The sequence below is a fragment of the Marmota monax genome, unplaced genomic scaffold (genome assembly GCF_021218885.2).
Source record: "Marmota monax isolate L192 unplaced genomic scaffold, Marmota_monax_Labrador192_F-V1.1 WCK01_AAM20220418_F8-fsc00084, whole genome shotgun sequence".
Taxonomy (NCBI): domain Eukaryota; kingdom Metazoa; phylum Chordata; class Mammalia; order Rodentia; family Sciuridae; genus Marmota; species Marmota monax.
In genome coordinates, this window is record NW_026694575.1 from 3,071,902 (window position 1) to 3,097,244 (window position 25,343).

Sequence of the window (25,343 nt, forward strand, 5' to 3'; positions counted from 1 at the left end):
GAGTTTGTCATGGAACCCCAAGTCCAGACGAGATCTGAGTCATTTCTAATCACTGATATTATCCAGGTGACTTGCTTGAGCCAGGCGTACTCAGAGTTCCCTTTCAGCTTTGGTGTTTCATAACTGGCATTAGCCTGCCATACCCAAAGCCTTGTGAAAATATTTTCAACAGTTAACAAGCAGAGCCTGCAGTTATAATATGCTCATTAGGCTGCGTGGTACTTCTCCAGTCTTGCAGCACACATAATCTGCTGCTTGATTTCCGCTGGGTTTCAGTTCTGTTGGCTATCAGCTAAGGAGCCCTGGCAGCCCTTTGGGTTTGCCGAGGGCTGCTGTCTTCATGTGTGTTTTCCACAAGGCCATGCTAACTGGGAAATGACACGCCTACCCTCTTTATGTCCCACGTCGCTCTTTATCTGAGGGCCCCTTCGTTCATCCCAGATCCTGTCTTGATCCCGAAGTGAATGCATTCCCTGAGGAATCAAATTAATTTTAGAAGACAATGTGAAGGGACACCCAGTAATTCCAGTGGATGAATAGACTGATTTCTAGACTGTTTTCCATCTCTCTTTGTCCTAAACCTTGCTTTTATTCGTCACAGTCCCTGCCTTGAAAAACAGTGCTCAAATTCCAGATTATTATTATTTTTCAAATAAAGGCATTTGATCAGCTGTGTGATTTTTCCCCCCTTATATTTTGAAAGCCCTATATTTGAGGGAAAATATTCTCTGTTCTGAAGGTCAAAGTGTCCCAGTGTTCTGGGGACTGAGAATATTTTGACAGTTTTGAATTCACCCCTCTCGTTCTTCTGCTTTTCTGCCAGGTGAGGACACTGAAATTGCATCATCTACAGGGGTCACGCTAAACCTGCCACTCACTTCATTTGGGACTTCTCAGCCTCCACCCCTGTGCAAAAATCCACTTCTGTTCTTACACATTACCCAGTCTGGGGTATTTGTCATAGCTGCTGAAGGAATAATTCCTTATCATTATTACCATTATGATTGTTTTATTTCTTTTGACTGGTTATGATGGGCAGCCTTTATTCATTTCTTGGTCAAGAAGTTAGTTAGTGTCCAAAATGTATCTAACAAGGTGTTGGACCTTAAAAATACAGAGGTAAATAATACCTGTTTTATTCCCTAGTGGAATTAACACTGGAGAATGTCAACCTTCTAAACAGATAAAGACAATGGGCAAGTGGACGATGGGAGGCTACAGGATGGAGAGAGGAAACTAGCAGAAAAATAAGGTCCTGTGATGGATGAGACATAAAAATAATCAGGATTGAATTTGAGAACCAGAGACCCAAGGAAGCAGAAGTGAAGAAGGGCAGTTTAGAACCAAGTGTCAGTGGGGACCAGAGATGTCTCCTAGGAATGGTCATAAACAGGCTCATGCAGGGAACAATGGTTGGGTACAGTGGCCTGACCTAGGTGGGTATGATTAATAGGGAGGGCCTGGGTGAGAGCAGTTAAGTTGGAGAGGCAAAAAAAACATTGTTTCTGTCCATCTGTGCTGCTATAACAAATACCCCAGACTGGGTAATGTGTAAGAACAGAAGTGGATTTTTGCATAGGAGTGGAGGCTGAGAAGTCCCAAATGAAGTGAGTGGCAGGTTTAGCGTCTGGAGAAGGCATGACCCCTATAGATGATGCAATCTCAGTGACCTCATCTGGCAGAAAAGCAGAAGAGCGAAAGCGGTAAACATCTGCCTAAATCCACTTTTATAAAGTCATTAGTCCATCCACTGGGGCAGAGCCCTCCTAAAGCCTTGCCTCTTAAGAACATGGCATTAAGGATTAAGTTTCAACATGGACATGGACATTCAAACCATTGCAATAGGCATGGGACCTGTGATTGTTAAGCCCTGGGATCCTCAGAGGGTATGATACATTGCTTGGCCCTTCCACTTTTCAGCCATGAGAATACCTTTCCTTTTCGATGCTAGGAGCCTTAAATGAGAGGATGATGTGGAATAACCTAACTAAGGCCTAGGATATAAAAGAATTCACTCAGGCCACATTCATTGAGTCCCTCTAATTCCTTAAAATGTGTGCTTCTCTTAGAGAGAAATGATTTGAGCTTTAGACCAAAATGTGGGTCTTCCTGCTTCAGTCATATCAGATTGCTTTGTTGAGTGGCGCCCAAGACCTTACTTACAGCTCCAGGCAATTGGACCAGTTAGGCACTGGGCAATCGACACAGTTTTTAAAGCTGCTGATAGGCTTCTCTACTGCAACTTCTGATGATTTAAATGGATTCTCCCTGAGTCCCATCAGAGTGATAAAGCACTTGTGTTGGCTTGAGTAAGTGTAGGTGCATTGTAGTGCAACTAATGATGTCTGACGAGGTTCCACCTGTCAGCCCTCATTCTTTCACTATGAGACTAGCAGTTATTTCCTGGGATGCCAAATATTAACTTGCGTGAGTGCTAGAAAGGATGGCATGTTAACCCTGTATGCTCAAAGAAAGTCAAATGAGGGCTTGCAGGAACAGTTACCAACTGCAGATAGATACCAGCAGAGGCTGGAGTGCAGAAAAAGCTAAATGCCTGATGTAATAGACAGTAGGAAGAGCCTCAGGCATGGGAAATGTGGCAAATAAATGATTGGCCAATCACTTTCTGAGTTTATCAGATTCTTTACCTCCTACACAGTGAGCATCCAACCTGCTTCCTGTGCCTCGGTTCTCATAGGTGGTCATCTTGCATTGGTAGATACAGAGGGTTGGAGATTGCCCACTGCCCCACTCCCTGTGGCCGGGTGTGTACTCTCCCTCTGCTCAGAGATACTCCCAGAAAGACTGACGTTCTAACTGTACTTAGCTCTAACGGCCTCACCTGCTTTCTCTGGTCCTCTGAGCAGATGCAAATTTGAGAGTAGATTTTGATAAATAGGAGACCTAAGGGAGTCTGAGGGCACCTGGCAGAAGTGACCATGGAGACAGCAGTCTCCAGTGGAGGCAGAAACAAACCAGTGGTGGGTGTCCTATTCTCAGCTTTCATTAGTTCTAGGACAACCGTGATTTCTATGTTGATGTCATACTGTGAGTCAGAAAGCACCGGATCTGTGGGGCTCCTTTGGAACTCCAAATTCTCCATTCCCAGGAAATAGATCTGATACTTTAGAATTTGTAGAAGTACTGTTTAGACCAGAGGTATCAAAACTTTTGATTTAGAGATTGGACCTTGAAGTCCTTTCTTTCCTTTCTTCCTGTCCTCCTCCTACCCACCCTCTTCTTCTTTCCTCTCTCTCTCTCTCTCTCTCTCTCTCTCTCTCTCTCTCTCTCTCTCTCTCTCTCTCTCTCTCTCTCCCAGTTCTATCTTATAGAGGTCTATATACATACCAGAAATTCACTCTTGTAAGCATACTGTTTAATGATGCTTTGATAAGTGTATACAGTTGTGCATTCATCCCCCAAATCCAGTTTCAAAATTCCTTTATCATGTTAGAAACTTTCTCTTGCCTGCCCACTTTCTTCTTAATTCACACGTAAAACCCCTCCAAAATTAGCTTATAGGGAATGTTCTTTTATTTGAACATAAGAAAGCACATTTTGTAATGTGCTTTCTTGTGTTCAAATAATCACAGATTACAACTCACAGTGTAATCTGTGATTCTAAAAATTATTTAGATTTTTTCCCTAGCTTCTATGAAAATAATATTGCTATTGTGTGAATTGTGTGAAGGAATAAGGAAATAGAAAAAAAGATGGTATTTAATAATTGTGGAGCCAGTTGGTAAAACCTGCCCCAGTTTCCTGTACTTTGCCATTCCACACTGAGATAGGTAGAAGCCGAGAATGTGGTGGGCTGTATATATCACAAGCATTTGTGGTTATTTTTTAAACTTCATTCAATTTAATTAATTTATTTATTTAATGTGGTGCTGCAAATTAAACCCAGTGCCTCACATGTGCTAGGCAAGTGCTCTATCACTGAGCCACAACCTCAGCCCTGTATGTGATTACTAAGCCTTTAGTTGTCAAGAAATTGGAATAGTAGTGGTAATAATCTTTGCTACTTATTGACCATGTCATTTGTTTTATTCTCTTTCAAGGCATAATCTCATGTAGGTCCCTCCATGGCTCTCTCCCTTTATACAGATTAGCAAACTGAGGTTCAGCTCTATCAAAAAAAAAATGATTCCAATTCTTAGTAGATTGTCAATTTCAGGGATCCAAGCAAGATCTGACCCCTGCCTAGGTCCTATTTCTATATCATACTTTATCTCATCCATAGACAAATGCATCATGAACTATCACCAGCCTTATTGTCAGAGTACGGCTACTATTACTAGAAAAGAAATATTGGAGATATGTGGCCCTGGGGAAGAAAAGTAAGCCAAACTCCCACTTAAGAGCCACCCCAAAATGGTGGGAACAAAAAAACAGTCAAAGACAATAGTGTTTATGGCTTTGGAAGTTTTGAGACATTGTCTTTAAACCTCGCTGGTATTTGAGGCCCAGGGAGAGGGCGAGCCCAGTGTGGACAAGCCGCTGCTTGACTCACCTTGGTTGATTCTACCCAGGAATGAACTGCACCAGGGGCCGTGGCAATGTGTGGGGAGGCGGCGTGATTCACTGCTTGAGCCAACTCAGAACAGGTCCTCACAGCAAAGCAGCTGGGTGAGTGTGAGAGGTCTATTGTCTGAAATGATCTCTCCCTCCAATGATGCTTCGGTTCAGCACTCAGTCTCCACATACAGAAACACCACCTCAGATTAGATCATCTCCATGGATGTGTTTTATCCTCAGTCCCCATGGTCTCAGACTTGGTTAAGCATGGCAGTCCTGGGAGACACTTCAGAAGAGGTTTCTGCACCCCTAAGGAATGTTTGATTCCATAGTCCTAAGTAAAAGCTCAGATCCCTATGTTTTTATAAAACTTTCTGTGACTTAGAATGAACCAAATTCTGGACTTGCTACTCTGTAAGTCCATATAGACAGTTTATTTCCTACCATCTATCAGCATGCCTGACACAGAGGCAAGTTCAGTAGATGTTTGCTGATGGAATGACAGAATGAATGAACACTGTTCTGAGAGGCTAGCAATGATGTAACTTACCTCCTACAATACTAATCAATGGTGATCGATAACTGTTCAATGATTGATTCATTCCAAATCTATCTTCTATCTTCTCCCGTTCATTTGTTCTGCTTTGTGCACATCGTCATGAACTCATTTAAAGCCTTGTGTTGTAAAGGACCAGATGTCCCTTTAATGAGGTGAGATGGTGGGCGGAGCATACAGGAAAGGATTTTGTAGGTTTCAGGAGTTCACTTATCCTAGAAATCCGAAGAGAAAACCAATTCCCATATTTTACAAGTTTATTTTTCTGTAGTACCAGTGAATAATTGTCCTGAGGGGACGAGATGGCATTGGAGAATATTAATCTTAGATTTTCATTTCCTGTAAAATAACTTTCCACTTATTACATTCAGTGAGAATACTTTGGGTTTCAGGAAATATGCATATTTTATCACAGACAATCCAAAGTGTTCTCTCAAATGTAGCTGAAACTCCAGAGGTAACAAGTGCAGGTGGCTGGGTGAACCAGGGGATGGAAGTTGGGCTCTGAGGGGAGAATGGGGTCTGCACACCTGGATCATCATGGGCAGGTTGTAAGGCTCCAGTTTAAAAGAAATTTGGAATAGGAAAATATTGAAAATCAAAATGCCAATAATAATGAACAATTAGTGAGGTAAACATAAAGACCTGACCGTGTATCAGTCATTATGCTAAACTCTTTTCTGTATCAGTTTTTCCAATTGATTTTCTAAAGAAAGCACTCAAATCAGGCAGTATAATATATTACAACTAGCAATAGATTAAGAAGAAAAGGCCTTTGCTCATGGAACTAGAAGTCCAGGGGTAGCTTCAGGTGTGTTAGATTTCAGGGGCCTGAACAATGTCCCAGGGCCTTTCTCTTCCTGTTGTCTCTCACTATGTGGTGATAAAGATGACCACTACCAATGCCAGCTTACATCCTCTGAAGATCAAGTCCAAGAGAACAGCAGATTCTTTGTCTGTGTGACTGAGCCTTAAAAAAAAAAAAAAAAAAAAAACACCAGATCACCCTTACTTTTGACTTCCACTACAACGTTTAGGGATCTCCAAGACCAATCTTCCTTCTGATACCAGTTGCCCCTTTGGTGGTTCCCAAGATCACTGTCAGTTTCAATCATTCACCAGAATGACTCACAGAACTTGCAGAAAGCTATTATCTTCACAGTTATAGCTTCCCACAGCAGAAGGAAACATATTACAATCAGTTGTGGGAAGAGAGTCCAGGGAAGTTAAAACCAGGGCTTTTGCCATTGTGCTCCCCCTGTGCCTTCATGGGTCCTGCTAACCATCCCTAGATAACAACACTCTATGGCAACACAGAGAGGTTTTTCACTCTAGAAAGCTGACCCAAGCCATAAAGGGCTGAGTTTTTATTTGGGGCTTAGTCATACAGACATGGATGACCAACCACCTATAGGACTGACCTTTAGTCCTTCATCCCTGTTGAGGTCATGTTGTTTTGACAGGACCCAAGGCCCCTATCATAAATCCTGTGGTTAGAGAGTTCAACGTGTTCCCAGGCCCCAGGTAAACAGAGACATTGTGTTCAGGCACCCCTATACTGTTATTCCAAAGGCTTTCAGATCACTTCCCAGGAGCTAAGAGCAAAGGCCAGACTTCACTTTGGGAAAGATTATCTTTCACTAAGCACTTTCCCAATGTCCTGGTAAAAACCTGGACCCATCCCTGGACTAGTTGCTTTGATATGGAGAAGAAGCCTGCTAACCAGCCAGGCCTGAAGATGGGGTCATTCACCTCGCCTGCCACGGAAACCAAGAGCAAAGGGCACTGATTGGCCAAAAGAAGTGAGCATCGGTCAAGCTGGTTTCAGTAGGGTGGATGAGGACGTAAGTCCATGTTAACCCATGAACGGAATATACAGAGTGAACAAGACACCACATTTTCTCTTTTGATTGGATGTGATATCATTAGCCAGTCTGGGAGAAAATGAGGTAAAAGTAACTTAATAAATGCACATTTTTAAAAAAGAGACCGAACCTCTTAGAAGAGGTCATGTGTGACTTAAAGAAGAGGCAGAATAACAGCAAGTGGATGGAGAGTCTCTGTATGGGATCCCCTCTGCACACTTCCACCAGGAATGAGTCATCAGCCCCATTTCCTCAGAGCAGAGGGCTCCAAATTGCAGTGCATCAGATTCACCTGAGGAACTTTTAACATCCTAATGCCTAGTTCAAACTCCTATCAATGAAAGTTGACCATCTAGGAATGGGACAAAGGCATCTGTACTTTTTTAAAGATCCTTAGGAGATTTCAGTGTTCAACAATTTGTAAGCTATTGTCATAGGATGTTGGAACTGCTGATCTGAATGCTAGGTTCTAGGATGGCCTATTTTACCTAAATAGACAGACACTGCCTAGTCACTAAGCAGAAGAATGGCCCTTGCCGTCTAAACAGAAGCAATTCACAACCTCATCCAGAGAAACAGGTTTGAAACATTGTCATTAATATTACATTTACGTGACTTGGGCCTTGAGGAAATGAGTCATTGCTTCAAAATTCAGTTTTCTAATCTGCAAAATGACTGGCAAGCCCTAAAACAGACCTTTCCAAATAGGTAGGAATGCTTGGTGTGGCCAAGCTGCTCCCTTCTTTGGAAGAGAAATACAAACCCCTTGTCTTTTTTCTTCTTCTGCCTTTTAGCCTTTGTTACTTTGAGTTGTTTTGATTTTAACATGATTAAAAAAAATATCTCAGTCAGTGATACGAAAGTTTGAAGTTTTCTCTGTCACTAAATACATTTGTTCCCTTAAGTATTGGGAGCCTCATGAGGAGCTGGACTATTCATTCAGTCATTTATCGAAGCAAGATTTATTAAGTATTCATGAAAATATTTCATCCGTCCTAAAATGCGCTAACCCCATCAATTGCAAGAGGAATTTCTATTTCAGAAATGCTAAAAAGAGCAAAGAAATGTACATAATAGATTTGGTGGAATGTGGTCAGCTTGGTGTCCTCAAGGATGCTAGATATTAGGACACAAAGTTAGACCCGTTTTCCTCACTGCTGGTTGGAAAGAACCAATATCTATAGTTAGCATCAATCTGAGCTCTCCTGATAAGAGAGTCAACTCCAATTTTTTTTTTTTCAGAGGAAATTATTTTCTATGCCTCTTTGACATAATTAAACACGGTGCACTAGTCACTGTTGGACCTTTGAGAAATACAATGACCTGTTTAAATGGTCCCTGTGTTTAAGTCACCTTTCTTGAAAGTGACTGCATGTCATTCCACCCATGAATGGTGAGTGAAAATGGCCTTCATTATTTCACCAGCTCACACAAGCCATGCTGTAGGAAAGCCAAGGTGGGCAGGTAGATGGAATTCAATTTGATTCTCCTGTGCTCTTTCTTCTCCCAAACCTCCCCACTCAACTGAAGATTTAGTGTTGTGATCTCAAATGGGTCAAACAAAACACAAGCTCGGGAGAAAAAAAAATTCTGAATAGAGACTTCCTCGACTCTAGATATACTTAATACAGAGATGCCCCATTTTTTTCTCTCTTTACTTTAAATCCTGCTTGGCTGGAAATGTGCCTATGCTGGCTGATTAAAAAAAAAAAAAAATAGTTGGCAAAATGTGTTCCTGAGAAGAGATGAGAAATTTGGGGGTAAGATCTTGGGCATAGGAGAACGATCGGTGCTTCTGATTCATGCCACTGAAATGAAATCTTGGTATTCGGTTTGGGGAATTCATTTTTTGGTTATGGAAAAAAATATATGTGAGAGAGAAGAGAGAGGGAGAGACTAAAAATAATAGGCACTTCAAATCCAAATGAGAATCCCCACTAATAGCATCCTGGCATAGCATGCCGGGTGGGACCCCGCTCCAGTCGATAGAGCATCTCTTTTGAAGGTAAGCAATTTAGAGAATGAATCTGCTCTACCTTCTGGTAGGAGGATGGGTGCCAAGGTTAGATCTTTAAGGAAATAATCTTATTAGTCCCTCTTATTAAGGAAGACTCTGCAGTGTGTAGACTTTGAACCTGCCTGATAAAAAGTAGGTCTTGTCAACCAGCTCACAGCTCAGTGGTGAAAAGGTTGAACTTTGTTGGTTTAGATCATCCAATCCAAATGCAAACATGTTTCGAAGCTTCTGTTTGCATACTCTGAGAGAAAAAAAAAAGACTTCCTCATTTTCCCTGACTCTGACACTAATAGCATTCCAAGGGGATGGCAGCTCCCACAGAAATTACTAAATCACTGAGTTAATGGTGCACTCGAAAAGGCAGAAGTTTCCAGCTAACCCGAAACCTAAAGCTTCCAAATTGTCATCATTTGGGTCCTTTAATTTTTTTTCAACTCTCCGTTCTTTTCTCTTAACGGATTCTGGCCCTTCAGTTTCTCTGCAGTGACATCCCCAGACTGACCCTGTCTGCAAGTTGTAAGGCAGAAATTTTGACAGCTTTGTCATTTTCCTAGCTGTGAAGGTTGATGTCGAGCCTACAGGATTATTGCTCTCCAGAAGTACTTCACTACATAATCAAGCAGAAGGTCAAGAGAGGTGGAGAGAGAAAAAAACTCTAATTAAATCACGAAGGGCTGACTTGTGCCCTAAGAAACGCGTGCAGCCTCAGGGAGAGCCTCCTGCTTGTATCCAGATGCAACAATCGGTCCCAGTCAGGGGCTGCACTTGTCGCAATGGACAACAAAGAAATTGCCATTAAAGTGAGCAGCTCCTTGAGGAACTGGCTTCATTCTCCGCTTTTACCCTGCTATTAAGGCCCTTCTCAAATCAGATTAAGGAAAGGCTGGAACACATAGTTGGATTAGAGTAATGGAGAGCAGAGAACAAGCACTTTTCTTGCATCTGCGCCTTTGGCTTGTGAGATGTGTGGCTTTGGGGTCCCAGCCTGGGGTGTAATATGACCAGACAGTGGTGACCAAACAGAGTGAAAGCAAAGTCTGAGACTTCACACTGTTTGCATGATTGGTCTCTATAATGAGGAACTGGGCACCATGGTAATTCTCAGAGATTCAAAATGCTGAGTCTACTTCAGTTAAGCAAATCCTAACTGAGACCTACTAGGTGCCAGATATTGGACAAACCATTAGTGGTTCAAAAGAATTCATGGATGAGGATTTGGGTTTAATAAGTGCTTAGGGCAGGTGAGCAAATACTGTAACTATAAGGTGGCAAATGGAATGATGGGGTAATAACAGCTGTTAAAAAATGATTGAGCACATACAGTGTGCAGGTCACTGGCCTGCGTGCTCTACAGGGAGCACCTCGTTTAACATAAAATCTAGACTGTTATGCACGGAGCACAAAGGCAAGGATGTTACCTCAGCTGTGGAAGGTAGAGGGCATGGAGAGTTCTCTAGAAGAAGGCATTTGAATAGGTCCTGAAGGATGTGTTAGAATTATATCCTATGTATAAGAAATGGAGGAGCAGAAGAAAGCCTTTCTCAATAGAAGGAAGACTCAAAGTGTTGCAGAAGGCAAGATCATTCAAGAAATGCATCAGAAAGCAAAAGGCAGGTGGTAAGAAGGGGCTACGGATAATGGAATGGGATGAGGGCTTTGTCCTGCAGTGAGGGAGCCAAGGGAGAAACTTAAGTGGGGGTGACATTCATATTTCCATTTAGAAGGATCATCCTAGAGAATGGCTTCTTTCCCTGCTGATGTGATAGTTCCAAATTTCCCCTGTAGCTCTCCCCCCAAAACGAGCCAAGGGTAGGCACTGCCCACACAGAGTGCCCATCTGGAACTCAGGGACCAGACATCCTGACAGTTTATTTTTGGAGTTAAAGTAGAAGACACAAAGATTTTTTACTTTATTATTAGTGAATGCTGCTCGTGGGAACTTAATGGTTTTATATCAAATCTAAAGCCCGAGGATTTCTTAGAAAGAGTCACATTCTTTAAGCGACTGTTAGTGTATCCTGCTAATGTCTATCTCTGTGTGTGGAAAAGATGCTCATGGAAAGTTGGCTGCAGCAGATGTTAACTCCTGCCTGTTCCTCCAGGCTTGCGCTGAGGGAATCTGTTCTGTGTGTTTACAGGTCACGGAAAACTGTCCTTCTGAGTGATGCTCGTCTCTAATGGCCCAGTGACAGGGCCAGGGGACAGGCAAATGAGAAAGGCAGTGAAAGGCGAGGACAGAGGAGCAGCAATAATGTATTTGTGAACCACAGTGGATGTCCAGGATGCCACACAGATTGGTGACTGTGTCCCTGGGACTCATTCCACTGAGACTCACCACTGCAGAAAAGACAGGCTACGGGGGGATATAGTTATGAGATAATCTGTCAGAACAGGAAGTTGTGCTCATTTCCCACGTTACCATGTTGCTGCAGGTAAAATTCTTCCATGCTTCCGTAGGCAGCTGCTGAGCTTTACATCCAGAGTTGGAAAGCATCAGACTTTCTTGGTCACCCTTGCTGGGATCAGCAGGTATCATTTCTTCCTCAACAGGGGCTGAGACCCTCCATTCTAAGGAGGGCTGTGGACATCCCAGGTAGTGGAGATGGGGATGATGTTGCAAAAAAAGTCTCTGAAATGTGTCTGGCAGTGAGAGAAAGATGTCAAACCGACCCAGAGTAATGACATGGAAGACCTTTAGAGGAAGAGGACTATTACAGGTCTGCCCTAGGCTCAAGGGTCACATGCTAGAAGCTCAGCTGCACACGTCCAGGCACAGAGTGACTGAACTGGGCCCAGGAAATCACCATGCTGTGGCAGAAACAGCATCGCCATGTTGGAGGAGGGTGATGTACACCTGTTGGAAACTTGGGTCTTGCCTCTGAGCTCACCACCGTGGTAGCAGTTCCTCTCTTTCCCCCTGTCGGGTGCCATGGTGAAGAGTCAAGCTCTGCTCACTGTATGCCAGATAATTGAGACCTCCCCCCTGGCTCCGCCTGCAGCCCTAGGGGTTATAGATCTAGCCCCCTCCCTTCCTCTCCCCGCATGGACTTCCAGCACATCACTGACTTCTCAGGAGCAGGGCTCTGGCCCCTGTGGTCATTTCAGGCCCATGGAGCCTTCATAAGTCCTAACCACATATCAGCTTTCTAAATTGAGAAGGTGATGAATTTTTAAATTCTCGAACCTGTGCTGTAATAATCCTTCCACTATCCCACACATTACGATGCAGGAAGGCAACAGATGTGTTTTCTTATGACTCTGGGAACATGAAATATTGATGGGGACGGCAGCGTGGACTTGGATTGAGGTTCATCTACAAGGCAGGCAGCAGGGCTCATTCCAGCTTCTCATTTTCCATTTTTCTCTGCTGATGCTTAGGACATGAAAAAGCCCCAAACCTGTGGTACCCAAGGCAAATTCAATGAAAGGTCTTAAAAAACTGTGCACTGAAATCTTTCTAAAAAGGTCTGTGTCAGTCTCTGGGGACTAATTGCTAATGCAGCTAATATACTTTTGATCTAGATAGATGACTTTTCCTTTGTCCCCAAGGGAATCTTGACAAACATTTTGGGCTTACCCAGTGCCAAGCCCAGGTAGCCTGTTAGAGAATAAAGAGCACTTTACACATTCAGGCAATAGTCCCCAGGATGAAGAATAACATGTGGGTTCTTCTCTGACCTATGCCAGCTGGGCTTTAGGACGAAGTGAAAACTTCATTTTTAGCGCATCTTTTTCCTGGTTGCATTTAAGTCACAGGCAATGCATTCTGAAATGGAAAAGGGCACAAAGTAAATATTCTGGTCCAAAGAACAACAAGAATGAACAATAAAGAAAAAAAAAACGGAGTGAAATTTTCCCCAGGACAGTATTTCTGAACACACGTGTGAGTGCTATGGGGTCCAAGAACACAAGACATTCTTAGAAAGCTTATGCATGAGTTTCTGAATTTTAATATTTATTGCACTACATACTATGAAAAAAAAAAGATATGCGCACACATACAGAGATGCCTATATATGTAGTTCTATGTAGAAAACACACCCAAGCCTTGATTTCATGAATATCAATGGGTGGGGTGACATGAAATTGGGAAACACTAAGGCAATTTGATGAACAGCATTAAGAATCAAAGACTAGATGGAACTGCAGCTGCATCAGTGCAGGGAAAGACTGGAGCGAGCAAAGCTCCAGACGGTGTAGGAAGTGACTAATATTCAGGAGCTGCTGATCTGGCCATGAGCAGTTTCCCAGTTGTTCATAGAGGAGTCAGAGCCCGCCAGCCCTTCCCTGGTCCGTGGTGACAGATGTGAATCTACCTGCCTACAGAGACTTCAGTTGCAAGGGATTCCCTCTGGACCCTAAACACAATTCTCTTTTGTCTAGAGTCCCATTTTCCTTATCCTTTTAAGCAAAGAACTATACGTCTTTCTGGTGCCTCAATCCAAAATGCTGTATCCGTCCTCTTCACAATGCCACGATGTGGGACCAGGTACTGCCAGCCCCTAGGGAGACAAGCCCTTCAGTAGGGATTCCCCCAGTGAGACTCTGCCCTGGAATCTCAAGTGCAAGAGAAACATGTGTAATTGTCCTCTGCTATCTGAGCTCATGATGAAAGATCATAGCCCCTCCTAGCTACAGAGTCTTCAGCATATTCCATGAGTGACATGTTAATTCTAACTTTCAAAAAGCTAGGGGAACCAGGGAACCATTCTCCTCCTTGCATTCATAAGACACCTATAGGTAGAGACTCACAGTGTAGCTAGGAAATTCAAATCCAGCTGTGTCTGAAGAAGAGGTTGGACTTCCTGCACAGCTCAGAGCCGAAGGCTACGCTCCAGCTGTGAACACCTTTGGGAAATGCCTGTCCTGTGTGTCTTGTTCTGTCCACAGCAGGGCCATAGACTTACAAAGCCTTCCTTAGAATGGGGCCCAGACGTAAGCTTTCTTCCTGGCCACCAGAAATCTCAGAATAAGAAAATATGGACCAGGGTCTTTTTTTTTATGGACAAAGGGTAGAAAAACAGAGGGGATGGTGGGTGTGGGGAAAATGAGGAGAAAAATGAAATAATGACTCCACATAAAGGAAATTGATACCCCAGGATTCTCTCCCTAGCTCCACCTCGAGTCCCTAGCTGCACTGGGAAAACCCATCTTATTCCTGATGTTTTCTTTTCTCGTCTGTACTGAGATGTTTGGACTAACTGGCCAGTTGAGTCCTCTTAGAACCTTTGTTTCTTAACTTTGATGTGGGATAACGAGAGAGAGAGAGAGAGAGAGAGAAGAGATGGATGGAGAATTGCCACTAAAGTTATAGGGAGGCCTTAGCTTCACTGATGACTCAGCCTGAGAAAGGATAGTGGAGCCATATTATCATAAAAGATCCCAGGAAGAGTTGTAAAGACATCTTCCTCTGGAGCAGTGGGGGTGGCTGTGGGGAACGGGGAACCCCATCCTTCCACATCCCTGTTCTCTAGGCTCTCTACCAGGAGCCTGGCTGCCTTCTCAACTAGACACAACTTAGAACCCTACAGAATCAACCACGTTTTCAAGTCAGCTTGTACAGACAAGAAAAAATGCTCTGAGTTCTCTCCCTAACAGCTCACCTCCCACTTCAGGGAATAAGAAGACTGCTGTTCTTTGGCTTCATTTAAGAAAGTTATTCCTATGAGGACGACACAGTTTCTGAATCTTTTCTGCCACCTTAAGTTTTTAAGCCAACGGTTTAAAGATAGCCTTAAACAGTTGCCTGGTCCCAGTGGAAACAGGAAGTAGGTGCCCCAGGGAAGTTCTTGACAGGGCTGTGTAGAAGCAACGGAAGCAATGAGAGCCTCTCAACTCTCTGCCAGTGAGACACACCCAGGCTTCAGCCGTACATAATTAAGGAGATTCATCATTAGGGGTTGAGTTTGCATTCCCAGAAAAGTCCAAGACCACCACGTCATTTACAGAGACAAAGAAGGACCTGTGCTTTAAGGCTGACGTTCTTCATCACATGCCCCCTGCGGTGCAGATGTCCCTGCAGAGTCAGAACTGTCCTTAGCTGAAGTGCACCTTACCAGAGAAGGAGCCTTCACTTAGCGCTGACTTAGTGTGTCCCTCCATGGTGGTACGTTACTAAATAAAGGGGAAATCGGGGAATTGTGAGCTTAATGAAGCCAAATCACCGCTGGTATTAGAAAGTGATTAGCTGTGATCTGTGCAGTAAATAAAGCAGGACCGTGTTACAACTTGATTTGGCTGATGTGTTTCAAAAGGACTCGTAATTCATGTTTCAACTGGAGAAATAGCTTCGGTGAATGATGCAACAGACCGTATTTTTGTTCAAGTGTCTCGACAAGAAGCAAAAGATGGAGTTACTTTAAGTGCAAAAAGGATCTTAATAATGTTCATGCCGTTCAGCTACTCATAGGCAGCTAACGTGCAGCTATTTCCTAGCAGGGGAAATGTTATAGAATCTTCTTCATTTGAAGATTTATGTTTCCATAGACTTTGTTTATATAAGAAAGAAGTGTGGTTAGTACTTTCAAACAGATGCATGTTCAAGCCTTCTTGTGTTGGTTTGTTCGGAAGAGATTGCGATTATCTATTAAGTATGACATTAGAAAAGACATGGAAAAAATGTCTGTACTCTCCAAAAATATTAATAGTTTATATGTATATTGCCATCCAATGAAACTGCAGCCCTTATAAAATCTGAAGAGTTTGAGGTATTGCTTTGCTTTTTCAAAAGATTTAGAAGCAACCATGAAAACCCTTTCAGATAGTAAAATGCCTGGTCTGGGAATGTAGCACAGAGGTAGAGTACTTGCCTTAGCATGCATGTAGGCCCTGGGTTCAATCCCCAGCACTGCATAAATAAATAAATGAGTAAACACATGCATACATACAAAAAACAGCTAATACAAACTGTAGGACTCCATTTATAGAGAACCTTAAATAAACAAAATTTAAAGTGATCACTTTAAAAAAAATGTTTGGCAAGAAATTAGTACTGGTAAGGACAGTACTCAAGCAGAGACACTGGAATGGGACAAAACTGATTTGTTGGAAGGTGAGATGAAAATCTGACTGGGAGTCCATTGGCTGTACCTTAAGCCTTATGGGAGCACAGAAGGAACTTTCCAAGGACAATCAGTCCTGTGGGTTTCAAGAGAGCTGTGCTGAATAGCCTAAAATTAAATGAATCCCTTCACCTGTCTAGCCACCCTGGTCCTTCCCCATGAAAAGCCAGTTTTGCATTCAATGGGAGATTCTCAGCCTCTGCTCTTTTTGGCTTTCAGGATGGAGTGTACAAACACCTCTAGGAGAAAAATCCTACAGGATGGGGATCTGGTCACATCTTCCCCACCCCATCTCCAGTACAGCACTCCTGTTTAGAATCTCAAAATCCCAAAGTAGTTTTATTTTTCAGTTTAATAAGCAGAAAGGTATCCAGGTGATTTTGAAAACTTTGGAATCCCCTTTTAAAGACATAATTGTCGATGACTCTCCTCTTAACTCTAAGTTTCTATGCTCTCTTCAGTGTTAATTGCCACCTCTTCAGAGGGCAGCCCATCTGAAAAGTTTACTGAAGGCAAAGAATGGCGTATGTGCTTGGCCCACAGGTTGTCAGTAATGATCTGATAGTCGGGGAACACTTAGAGACATGGCTCAGGTAGGTGTGAACCTTGTCCATGTAAATCTTTTGCCACTTAATTGATAACATTTTGAAAATTCATAACAGCCAACAGTGATTAGGAGTTCACAGGTGCCAGCCACGGAGCTAAAGATTTTCTATTTCTCACTGAGTCCTCAAACTTATACCATCTCATTGCCTGTAGCTTCCACATGAGGAAACAGGCTCAAGGAGGGTGGAGAGCTTGTCCAAGGCCAGAGTGACCACGTGACAGGCAGACCCATAGCCTTCCCAGCTTGAAGCACTTGAGGATATAGGAGTGTCCACAGAGGACCCTTGCCTTGACTTCCAGCCTAAAGTCAGCTTCTAAATTAATCATGATTTACCTATTAAAGGAATAAATAATATTTGGTGTAATCTTCCTGCCAGGGAAGAGCATCTCTTCTGGTCACTCAAGTTAAGTTGCTTCTAAGCTGCTTTTGCGAAAACTTCCGACATGTGTTGGAATTTTTACCAAAGAAGGTGAGAAGACGTGCTTCACACTGAGAGAGCATAGTTGTACCCCTATGTGGCCAGGGCCCCAGTAAGGCTTTGTAGACTGGACCTCTCATTTGAATGTATTGCGGGGAGCCAATATGCCAACCTAACAGCATCCCTCAGAGGATTTGAATCCTTTATTTTTCCAATCCTCTGCTCATTGGTACCTGGGTCGTGTTGCTGCATGTGATGGGGGTGTGATGTGTGTGTTTTGCCCTGCAATGCTGCCTTGCATCTGCTGATGGTCGAGGGGAGTCTGCCTCTCCCTGTGCTGGAGCACATTCCCCGATGCTCTGCTAATGCATTCCTGAGAGAGTAGGTCTGCCCACTCTGGGCTCTGGTCCACTGACCTACACTGTGTCCTCTATCTATTACTTCCATTTTAACCAGCAACTTTCCACCCAAGCTCTGTGAGTTGGGGTGGACTAAGTCATTAGAAGTGACAGTCACTTAAAAAAAAATGGCAAAGCACAGGAGTGCACAATCAAGGGACGCCTTTGGAGAAGGAAAGTTGCCGGTGCCTCCTTACATTCTCAGATAAGACAACCGACTCTCCCCAAGATGACTCCTGGCTCAGGTGAACTGACTTAACTGTGAGGTCCTGCCAAAGGTTGTTTCAGTAAGCGGTGCCTGGGGCTTTCACAAAGTGAAGTCACCTTTGCCTGCCAAGCAGGGGCTCTCCAGCTAGACACCAGGCACTTTCCTTGCCTTCTCACGATGCCTGCAAAGGAGGAAGTACCTGTCATCAGCCTGCCTTTCCTGTGCCAGCACAGAGTTCCTTCTGCCTGTGGCTAATCTGCCCAGCTCATTCTGTATGGCTGAGCTAGAACAAGAAGGGAAACAGTGGGCTGAAACCTGGAGAATTGTTCATTTTACTGAAGAGGAGACTGGGGGACAGAATCATTGCTCTACTTGCTAAATCTCTGGTCTTCTGTCTGGTGCTGTGACTTCGATGGGGCACCGAGGAGCATTTGTTGGGTGAGCGCAATTGCTCTTCATCCAGCCTGGAAGGTTAGTGGTGTTGCCAAATATTCCTTGCTTCCCTTAACGGCCCATTCTAAATCAATCTTCCATGAATTCATCAAAATGTTTGCTGGAGTGCCTTAACTTTGTTGCTTCCATGCCAGTGGCCCTAACCCGGGAGGCCTCTTGCGGGGCATTTCCCCAAATGTCATCTGCCCTTTCTTCCCTGTGTCCTCTGCTCCCTCCAGGGAAAGGGCCCTTGTCCCTGGGCTCATTCCCCATGCTGGCCATATTTCCCTGCCCTCTTAGCTCCTCCTAGATGAGTTGGGACATGCCTCAGAGTGCTTTTGTTTTCTCTGAAAGAGGTTGACTTGGGGAAGAGAGTAGGGGAAATATATGTGGGAACCGTTTAATTGTATCCATGAGGATTCTTAGTAATCAGGATGCCAGTGTGTGTTTTCCAGAGCCTAAAGCTGACATAAATAATGTAGCGTACCTCGCTTTGTGCAGGCTTGCTTAGGAATGCTGATGGAGAAAAAGCCAAACTGGGATCTGAAGCTCCCGGCTCCCGGCACAGCCTTTAAAATCTTTTTATTGAGTAGTACTTTTGAAAGTGCAGCCAGGACCTTTCTAAGGCAGGGAGAGGCCACGCTGGAGTAACTCTACAAGGCCTCACTTGGTTTCTGGAGAGTGAGAATCAGGTAGAGCTTAGATGGCTTCAGCTAAGGATGGGTCGATTTCATTTGGGGTTCCTACTCCCTGAAGGAATAGGACAGCTCTGTCGAGGTCCCGGAAGCCCGGTAAGTGTGCAGCTGTTGCTAACAAGCTCCTCAAACAGAGTTAAAAGTGCCTTGCCAGTCTTTTGGAGCCTTTTGCCTTTATGGGAAGAGCCAAATGAGCTTTGCGGGACAGCTAACCCCCAATGAAGTCCAGTAGCCTGGACTCATTTCATGGTAAAGTGTGCACTGGGGAGGCTAAGAGGGACCACAAACGCCACAGTTCATTTGCAGGAAGGAAATAAATGTGTGTACGTGGGATCTCTACAGGAGGCGTGCCAAGCCAGATATCCAATTGAAGCATCTTCCAGATTTTGATTTAAGGTGTAAGATAAACCTAGGCCTGACCACAAATGATAGATGTGAAGGTGATGGTGGGGAGAGTGAGCATGGAGCAGAGGGATGTTAGGGGTCCTTCCGGTTGCTAATGATGTAAAGGCACAAGCTCTAGGCGTTTCGTAAAAAGAGACAGCGATTCCTTTGCTTATGCTCTGGTGGTTTAAAAAAGGACCTCAGGGAACATCTGTTTTGCTTTGTTTTGTTTTCCTTTTGATTAAGGCATTTGGGGTCTAGAAAAGAAGATTAAAGTAGGATCCGTTTAATTTATTTAGTTTGCCTCACAGACATGAAGCTTCAGAATGGTGAGTGTCAATTATATTCCTACCGGTTCGGGAATTAGCTGGAAAAAGGGTCCTCGCCAGGCAAGGATCTGTTACCAGATTCAGGTTGTGACAGTTTCTGGCCAGTGACAAAAAAGGTCGTGTGTCAATCCGGGGAGAGCACAGAGGTCAGCTCTGGTTGGACTGGAGGGATTGGAGTGAGTTGCCCTTTGAGGGGATGGTTCTGTGTCTGTTCTGGATGGTTTCACCATTATGGAACCTTGCTTGGAAAACAGTGATCAACTCAACTTTGAGTTCACATGAAAAAAAATGAAATTGAGCTGACACTGGGACAGGTACATTTATTTCCTCTAAGTTTGGTAAGTAGTTGTGTTTTTTTTTTTCCTCTCCATTTAAAATGTGCCATCCAAATTATGTTTCATAAGATGGTGTTTGGAAATGCCTTTGTGGTAGGAGCTTGTGGATGTGTTACTGAGAACTCTGCAGAGCACATGGACAATGTCATTGAGTTGGAGGGAAAGAAACCTGGTTGTGTCTGGTTCCATCTCATCCTCTTTATCAGCTTCTTCTAAATGATTCCACCATAACTTCTGTTCTGTCTTCCTGAGAGCCCACGCACCCCTCTCTGTGGTTGCACACGCTTGCCCAGATCAGAGTTGTGCTTTTGTCTTGTTTTGACTTCACTGCCAGCTTCTGTCTCCCTAATAAAGAACCCAGAAGGGTCTTTAGTTGGAGCAAGTGAGTCTTAGTCTTTAGTCTGAGGATCCGTTTCAACAAGGAGGCTTTTGCTCTTTGGCTAACGGCATGCCCATCTGTGAAATGGGCTTGAGAGCCAATTAAAAACATGCAACACCTCTGCTCCTCAGAAACCTCTCAGTGGCAGCTGCGAAAATTTGAAGGGAATAAAAAAAGACAATAGAGAATAGCCCAGGGTTATCTGCGAGCTCTTCTCTGACGGACTGAGTTGAGAAATGTTTTACGCATTCCCCAAAATCATGTTGCTTGTAAGTTTTTACTTCTAATTGCATTGGAAGAAAGTACCTTTTAATGGTGGAGAGAAATACAATACTAGTAATAAACAAAACTCCATTTATATAACCTAAAAAGTGACCTGAAGGAATGCGAGGAATTGATAGAAGGCTGTGTTTCTCGGGTCCAAAGTCACAGCTTCATGTTTAATTTAACAAAACATTAAACATTTCATGTTTAATTTAATGAAACATTAGAGCACTAGGATTTGTCACCTTCATGACAGAATGTCAGAACTGTGGGATAGTTTCAGAATTTATGTTCTTTCTCCAGAATTCACATGTGACAATGGAAATGTCTCACGGCTTAAAGATCTGTACTTTTTTTCAAGGGATCTTTTTTTACCCCTCTGATAAAAGAAGAAGAAGCAAAAGAAAAGCCAGTAAAACAAGAAAACCACCAGCACATTAGGCATGCACTACTAGTCTAGCTAATTTTAGGGGGGCTATTAGCAGGCATTTAGGCAAATCTATTAACATTTAGCATCAGCTCAAATGCAATTGCATTTCTACTTTTTTGCTTCTGACAAAATAAGCACAGGGCTCTTCAGGATGAGAAAATAAAGAATATTGGAACCATTTGTTAGGCGGTAAACTTTTTACTAAACCCACTTGGATTTTATATTGAACTGTTGCAAAAGGTGGGGTGAGATCTTTGGGAAAATAATGAATGAATGTATGAGTTTGACGAAGCTTATTTCCAATGTGAGAGAAGCAACCCTGGGTACTGCCTGGCTTGCCAGATTTTGTTCTTAGTCTAAAAAACGTGGATGGAAGTTGAAAGCGCTTCTTTGCCTTTGGTTGTGATGGAAAATTTGCCTTTTGGTATTTCAAGGGGCAGAGAGAGAGAGAGAGAGAGAGAGAGAGAGAGAGAGAGAGAGAGAGATACTCTACCTGTCTGTCCATGTTTTGTAGGTTGGTGAGGTTGGTGGGTTCTGTTTTCACCCGATACTCAAAATGTTTAGCTCCTTTGGGTAGAAAACAAAAATTTATGTTTGAGCCATGAAGGCAACGATCCGTTTGTAAACCATGCATGTATGTGTGCATAGATGTATTTACACACACATACCTACCTGCACGCACATGCACATGGTGTGTAGGCACACAAACAGCCCCTACATTCTGCCTCCATTCATCTGAACTGTCTCCTGTGCCATTTCTGGAATGCCATATATAACACAGTGTGGTACTTTGTTTTGTGGTGATAGAAATGTGATACCTCCCTGTGTTATTATATACTCAGCCTGAGCATGCAGCTTCCCTCTGCACCTTGAAGTGGCTGAGACCAGATGCTTCAGAGAGAGATGTCATATTCATTCAATTCAGAGGAGCATATGGCTAGAGAAAAATCATTATGACAGTTACTGACCCGAAGAGCAAGTTGCTATTTTAGCCCTTAAAAAATTTGCTTTAACCTCATTCTGTGTAGCTGAAGATGCTTTCTTTAGAGGAATAGTTTTTTAATTCTCCTATATGTTGCTTTCTGTACAAGGGGTGCAAAAGCCTGGCCTGGGCTCCTGGGGAGTGCTGTTTCTGTCACAGGGCCGAGGAGTGGGGAAGGCTCTTCCACCAATGCAGGATGGATGCCTGCTCCTCCTAAGGGGCCACGTGCAGACCCATTGTCTCCGCCTCTGGGTGCCAGCACTGAGATCCAATGTGGTGCTCTCCAGCTCACCTTGGACACACTCAGCCAAGGACCCAGCAGAGTTCACCCTGTGTGCTGTCCCAACTGTCCTCTGTGCTGCCTGCTGCCTTTATGACCCCTGGCTTCTCACCATCCCCAATATAAATAAATCTCTGCAGGTGGCAGAGGTTGATGAGGAGGCCTCTTCATTTCCAAAGGCTCTTTCCATTGTACCTATATGCCTGGCATTATGACAAGACCTGGAAGGGAAAGGATTGGGGACATGGCCCCAGCCCTGTAGACACTCCTACCCTGATGGATTCCTGATAACAATGCAACAAAGTGTGGTCTTCAGTGCCACCAGGGCTGTAAAAGCAGATGCCACACTGTAGTTACCCTGAGGGTATGGAGGAGGGAGCAGGTTGTTCTCAAATAGGTCATGACAGTTTTCCTAGAGGTCATTGATGGAGATATGTGTCGGGAAGGTTCCACAGGGAGACATGGAGCAGGACTGTCCAAGCCCAAAACATGGCAGGCACTTAGCTGCTGCACCCGGGTACCTGCCAGGCAGAGGATTGTGCTAGGAAGGTGAGCAGAGCCTGTGGTAAATGGTTTTCCATACCATCGAGTCCAGGTCCTTGCTAAGGGACCACCATCTCAGAAATCGAAAGCAGCTGGCAGTTGTCAGCAATGGGCAGAGTCAGGGCTGGGCAGAGCTAAAGCAGGGCAGTGGGGTTTGTCATTTCCATCACTAATTTTTTGTGTAAATGTGCCGGCTCCCACTAATCACTTGTGAACACCCCAGATGGAGCCCATGGGCTGTCAGTCTGCAACTTCTGCAAGCAAACTACGGGACACCAATGTGGGGACTTCATCCTGTCCCTGACTTATTTCAAATTAGAAAAGATGTTAGAGGAGAACTTTTACAAAAACAACACCGTGTGTTCGCATGCAAATTTTCTAGTGTCCCTCCTAGGAAATCTGGTTGGGAGGAGAGCAGATACAAATGTTCCTGTTTCAATCTGATTTCTGCGTATGGGAGGGTGGGTGCATTCAATTCTTTCACATGGCCAACACTTCTGGAAATGGAATGAGAAACGGAGCATGTCAAAACTAGTGAGTGTCCTTTCTCTAGCCCCTGTGGCACATGGTGTGGAGTTTCTTTGTTACGGGTGGGTGGGGTGTCTTGATGTCTTGTTTTTTTTTACTTTTCTCACCAGCTGTTATGCTTTTTGTCATGTGGGATTGCAAAGTGGTGGCACTTCAATGAGAAGGTTCTAGCAGGTTCCATGAACATCTTATGGGAGTACACGACGCAGGAGCATTATCCTTTAATCTTGACCTTTTGTATCTTGACTCATAGGCCACTTTTACAGTCTTGGCTGGCCCTAGGCAGGGCCGACTCTCAGCATCCTCCCAGCAGCCTCTCAGGAAAGAGTGGCCAGAAGTTACCCCTCTGTTATCCTACAGGCTGTGCACTGGGGATGTCAGGGGAGCTCCCTTGTGAAGGAAGAGCCAGGCCAGACAGGGAATGCTGGGACTGGGTCCTGGCTGCCTTGCTGGCTTGAGTAACACTGCCAGGCATTTTGCACGAGTTGAACGGAATGAGCTCTCAGTGGCCTAATTTATCTTTCTGAAGAGTGAATGGTAATACTTCTAAAGCCTGTGAATAATGTTAATGATGATTTAAAAAAAAAAAAAAGCACTACCTGTGACCAAGGCATCAGCTCACCCCAAGGCTACACATCAGCCAGGCTTCAAGCATGTCCCCATGCTCACAAGTTTGGCTCAGTGCTTTGTCCCTTCTCCTCCAACCCATGCTGATCTAGTTGTGAAACTCAGTCCCTTTGCTCTTGCAGAAAACAAGAGGAACAAATCACCAAACACATGCACAGCCATCACCACCCCACACCAGGAGCGGGTAGACTTCACTGAAGGCTTGGAGGAAAGGAAAGCTTTTACTTGCCAGGCACAAGGAGAACATTTGGACCCCTCCTGAACAATCCCTGCTTAGTTCTATTAACCTGGGTCTCTGGCTCCTTGTTGCATCTCCATCACTCCCCAGAAATTCAAGTGCATCAAACTGTATGCACTCTGCCTCTGCCTCAAAGCCTACCTTATGAGTACGCCCGGTGCTATCCCATCCCAAGGCTCTGCAGGTGGAAGACTACAATATAAAGATTCATTTTCCTATGGGTGGGAACCAAACCATTTCCTATCATTGACCTTCAAGCCACCAAGAAGGGAAAAATTGTTGTTTTTTGCTTAAAATGATAATTTTTGACATACAGTGCTTTATTACATATTTCATGATGCCTTTCAATATCCTTCCCATGTGGAAGATTGATTGATTGATTGATTGAGAGATTGATTGTGAAGGCAGTGTGGCCAAAAGTTAAGAGTGCAGGCTCTGGAACTCTGACACCTCCTAGCTGTGTGCCTCTGAGTAGTAAGCTGCTTACATTCTCTGAGCTTCAGGTAAATGAGGGATAACCGTGGCCCTCCTTGATAGACCTGTAATGCAGTTAAATGAGATGATGCATATAAAGGTGCTCATTTCAGAACCCAGATGGTAGTGCAATTGTCATTTCCTGTATCTATAATCAGCATTCCATTTTGTTCCCAAATTTATAAGATTTTTTTTCCCTCTATGTTCAAAATAGTTTAAGCTTAAGTTGGTAGAGTGCAGGATCTGGATCTGTATCTGGAACAGGCCAGATCCCATCTTACCCACCAGGTAGATACTGACTCCATATCCATCCTTGGTCTTGAAGGCGGAGCCCAGGCAGGCCCCCTGGCCTTGCGCTAAGCCAGCTTTTGGTTTAGTTTGTTTCCCTGCAATGACCTTTCCCCCCTGCCACTATTTGACCCAGACAGCTAAAGAACCCAAGGTGATGGAGGTCAACTGGCGTTACCAGAACTTTCTTACAAGCAGAGTTTTACTAGAAACACAAACACTCTCTTGTTCAGGGGAGCAGAATCCAGTTCTTAGGATCTTGGTTTGAGCCCTCAGAGGGAGGGGCTGGCGGGGGGCAAGAAACTGTTATTGCAACTCGATTTTAATCAACAGTTTCACTAACAATATTGAATTAAAAAGTTACTAGCTACTAGTTAGAGCATGGCTTAGCTCATACACGGGCAAATCAGTCATTCTGTGGTGATTAACATCTATTCAGAACAGAGAATGTATTATGGGTACTAAATTATCATAGGAATTAATGCAG

The 25,343-nt window shown here is 43.9% G+C and overlaps 1 protein-coding gene across 15 annotated transcripts in view; it reads left to right on the top strand.

The window, feature by feature from the left end:
* Tenm2 (teneurin transmembrane protein 2) overlaps positions 1-25,343 on the top strand; it is a 1,244,871-nt gene that overhangs the window by 841,371 nt on the left and 378,157 nt on the right. The window contains exon 1 of one of the 15 annotated variants that reach the window (XM_058571823.1): positions 16,861-18,119. The exons of 12 other annotated variants lie outside the window; for them this stretch is intronic. Coding sequence is in view for 1 of the 3 variants with exons in the window: in XM_058571820.1 (XP_058427803.1) it covers positions 19,473-19,488 (16 nt within the window). In the remaining 2 variants the exon portion in view is untranslated. Of the gene's footprint in view, positions 1-16,860; positions 18,120-18,143; positions 18,872-18,916; positions 19,489-25,343 lie in introns of those variants that run through there. 2 more of the 15 variants (XM_058571822.1, XM_058571820.1) reach the window with 2 other exon arrangements.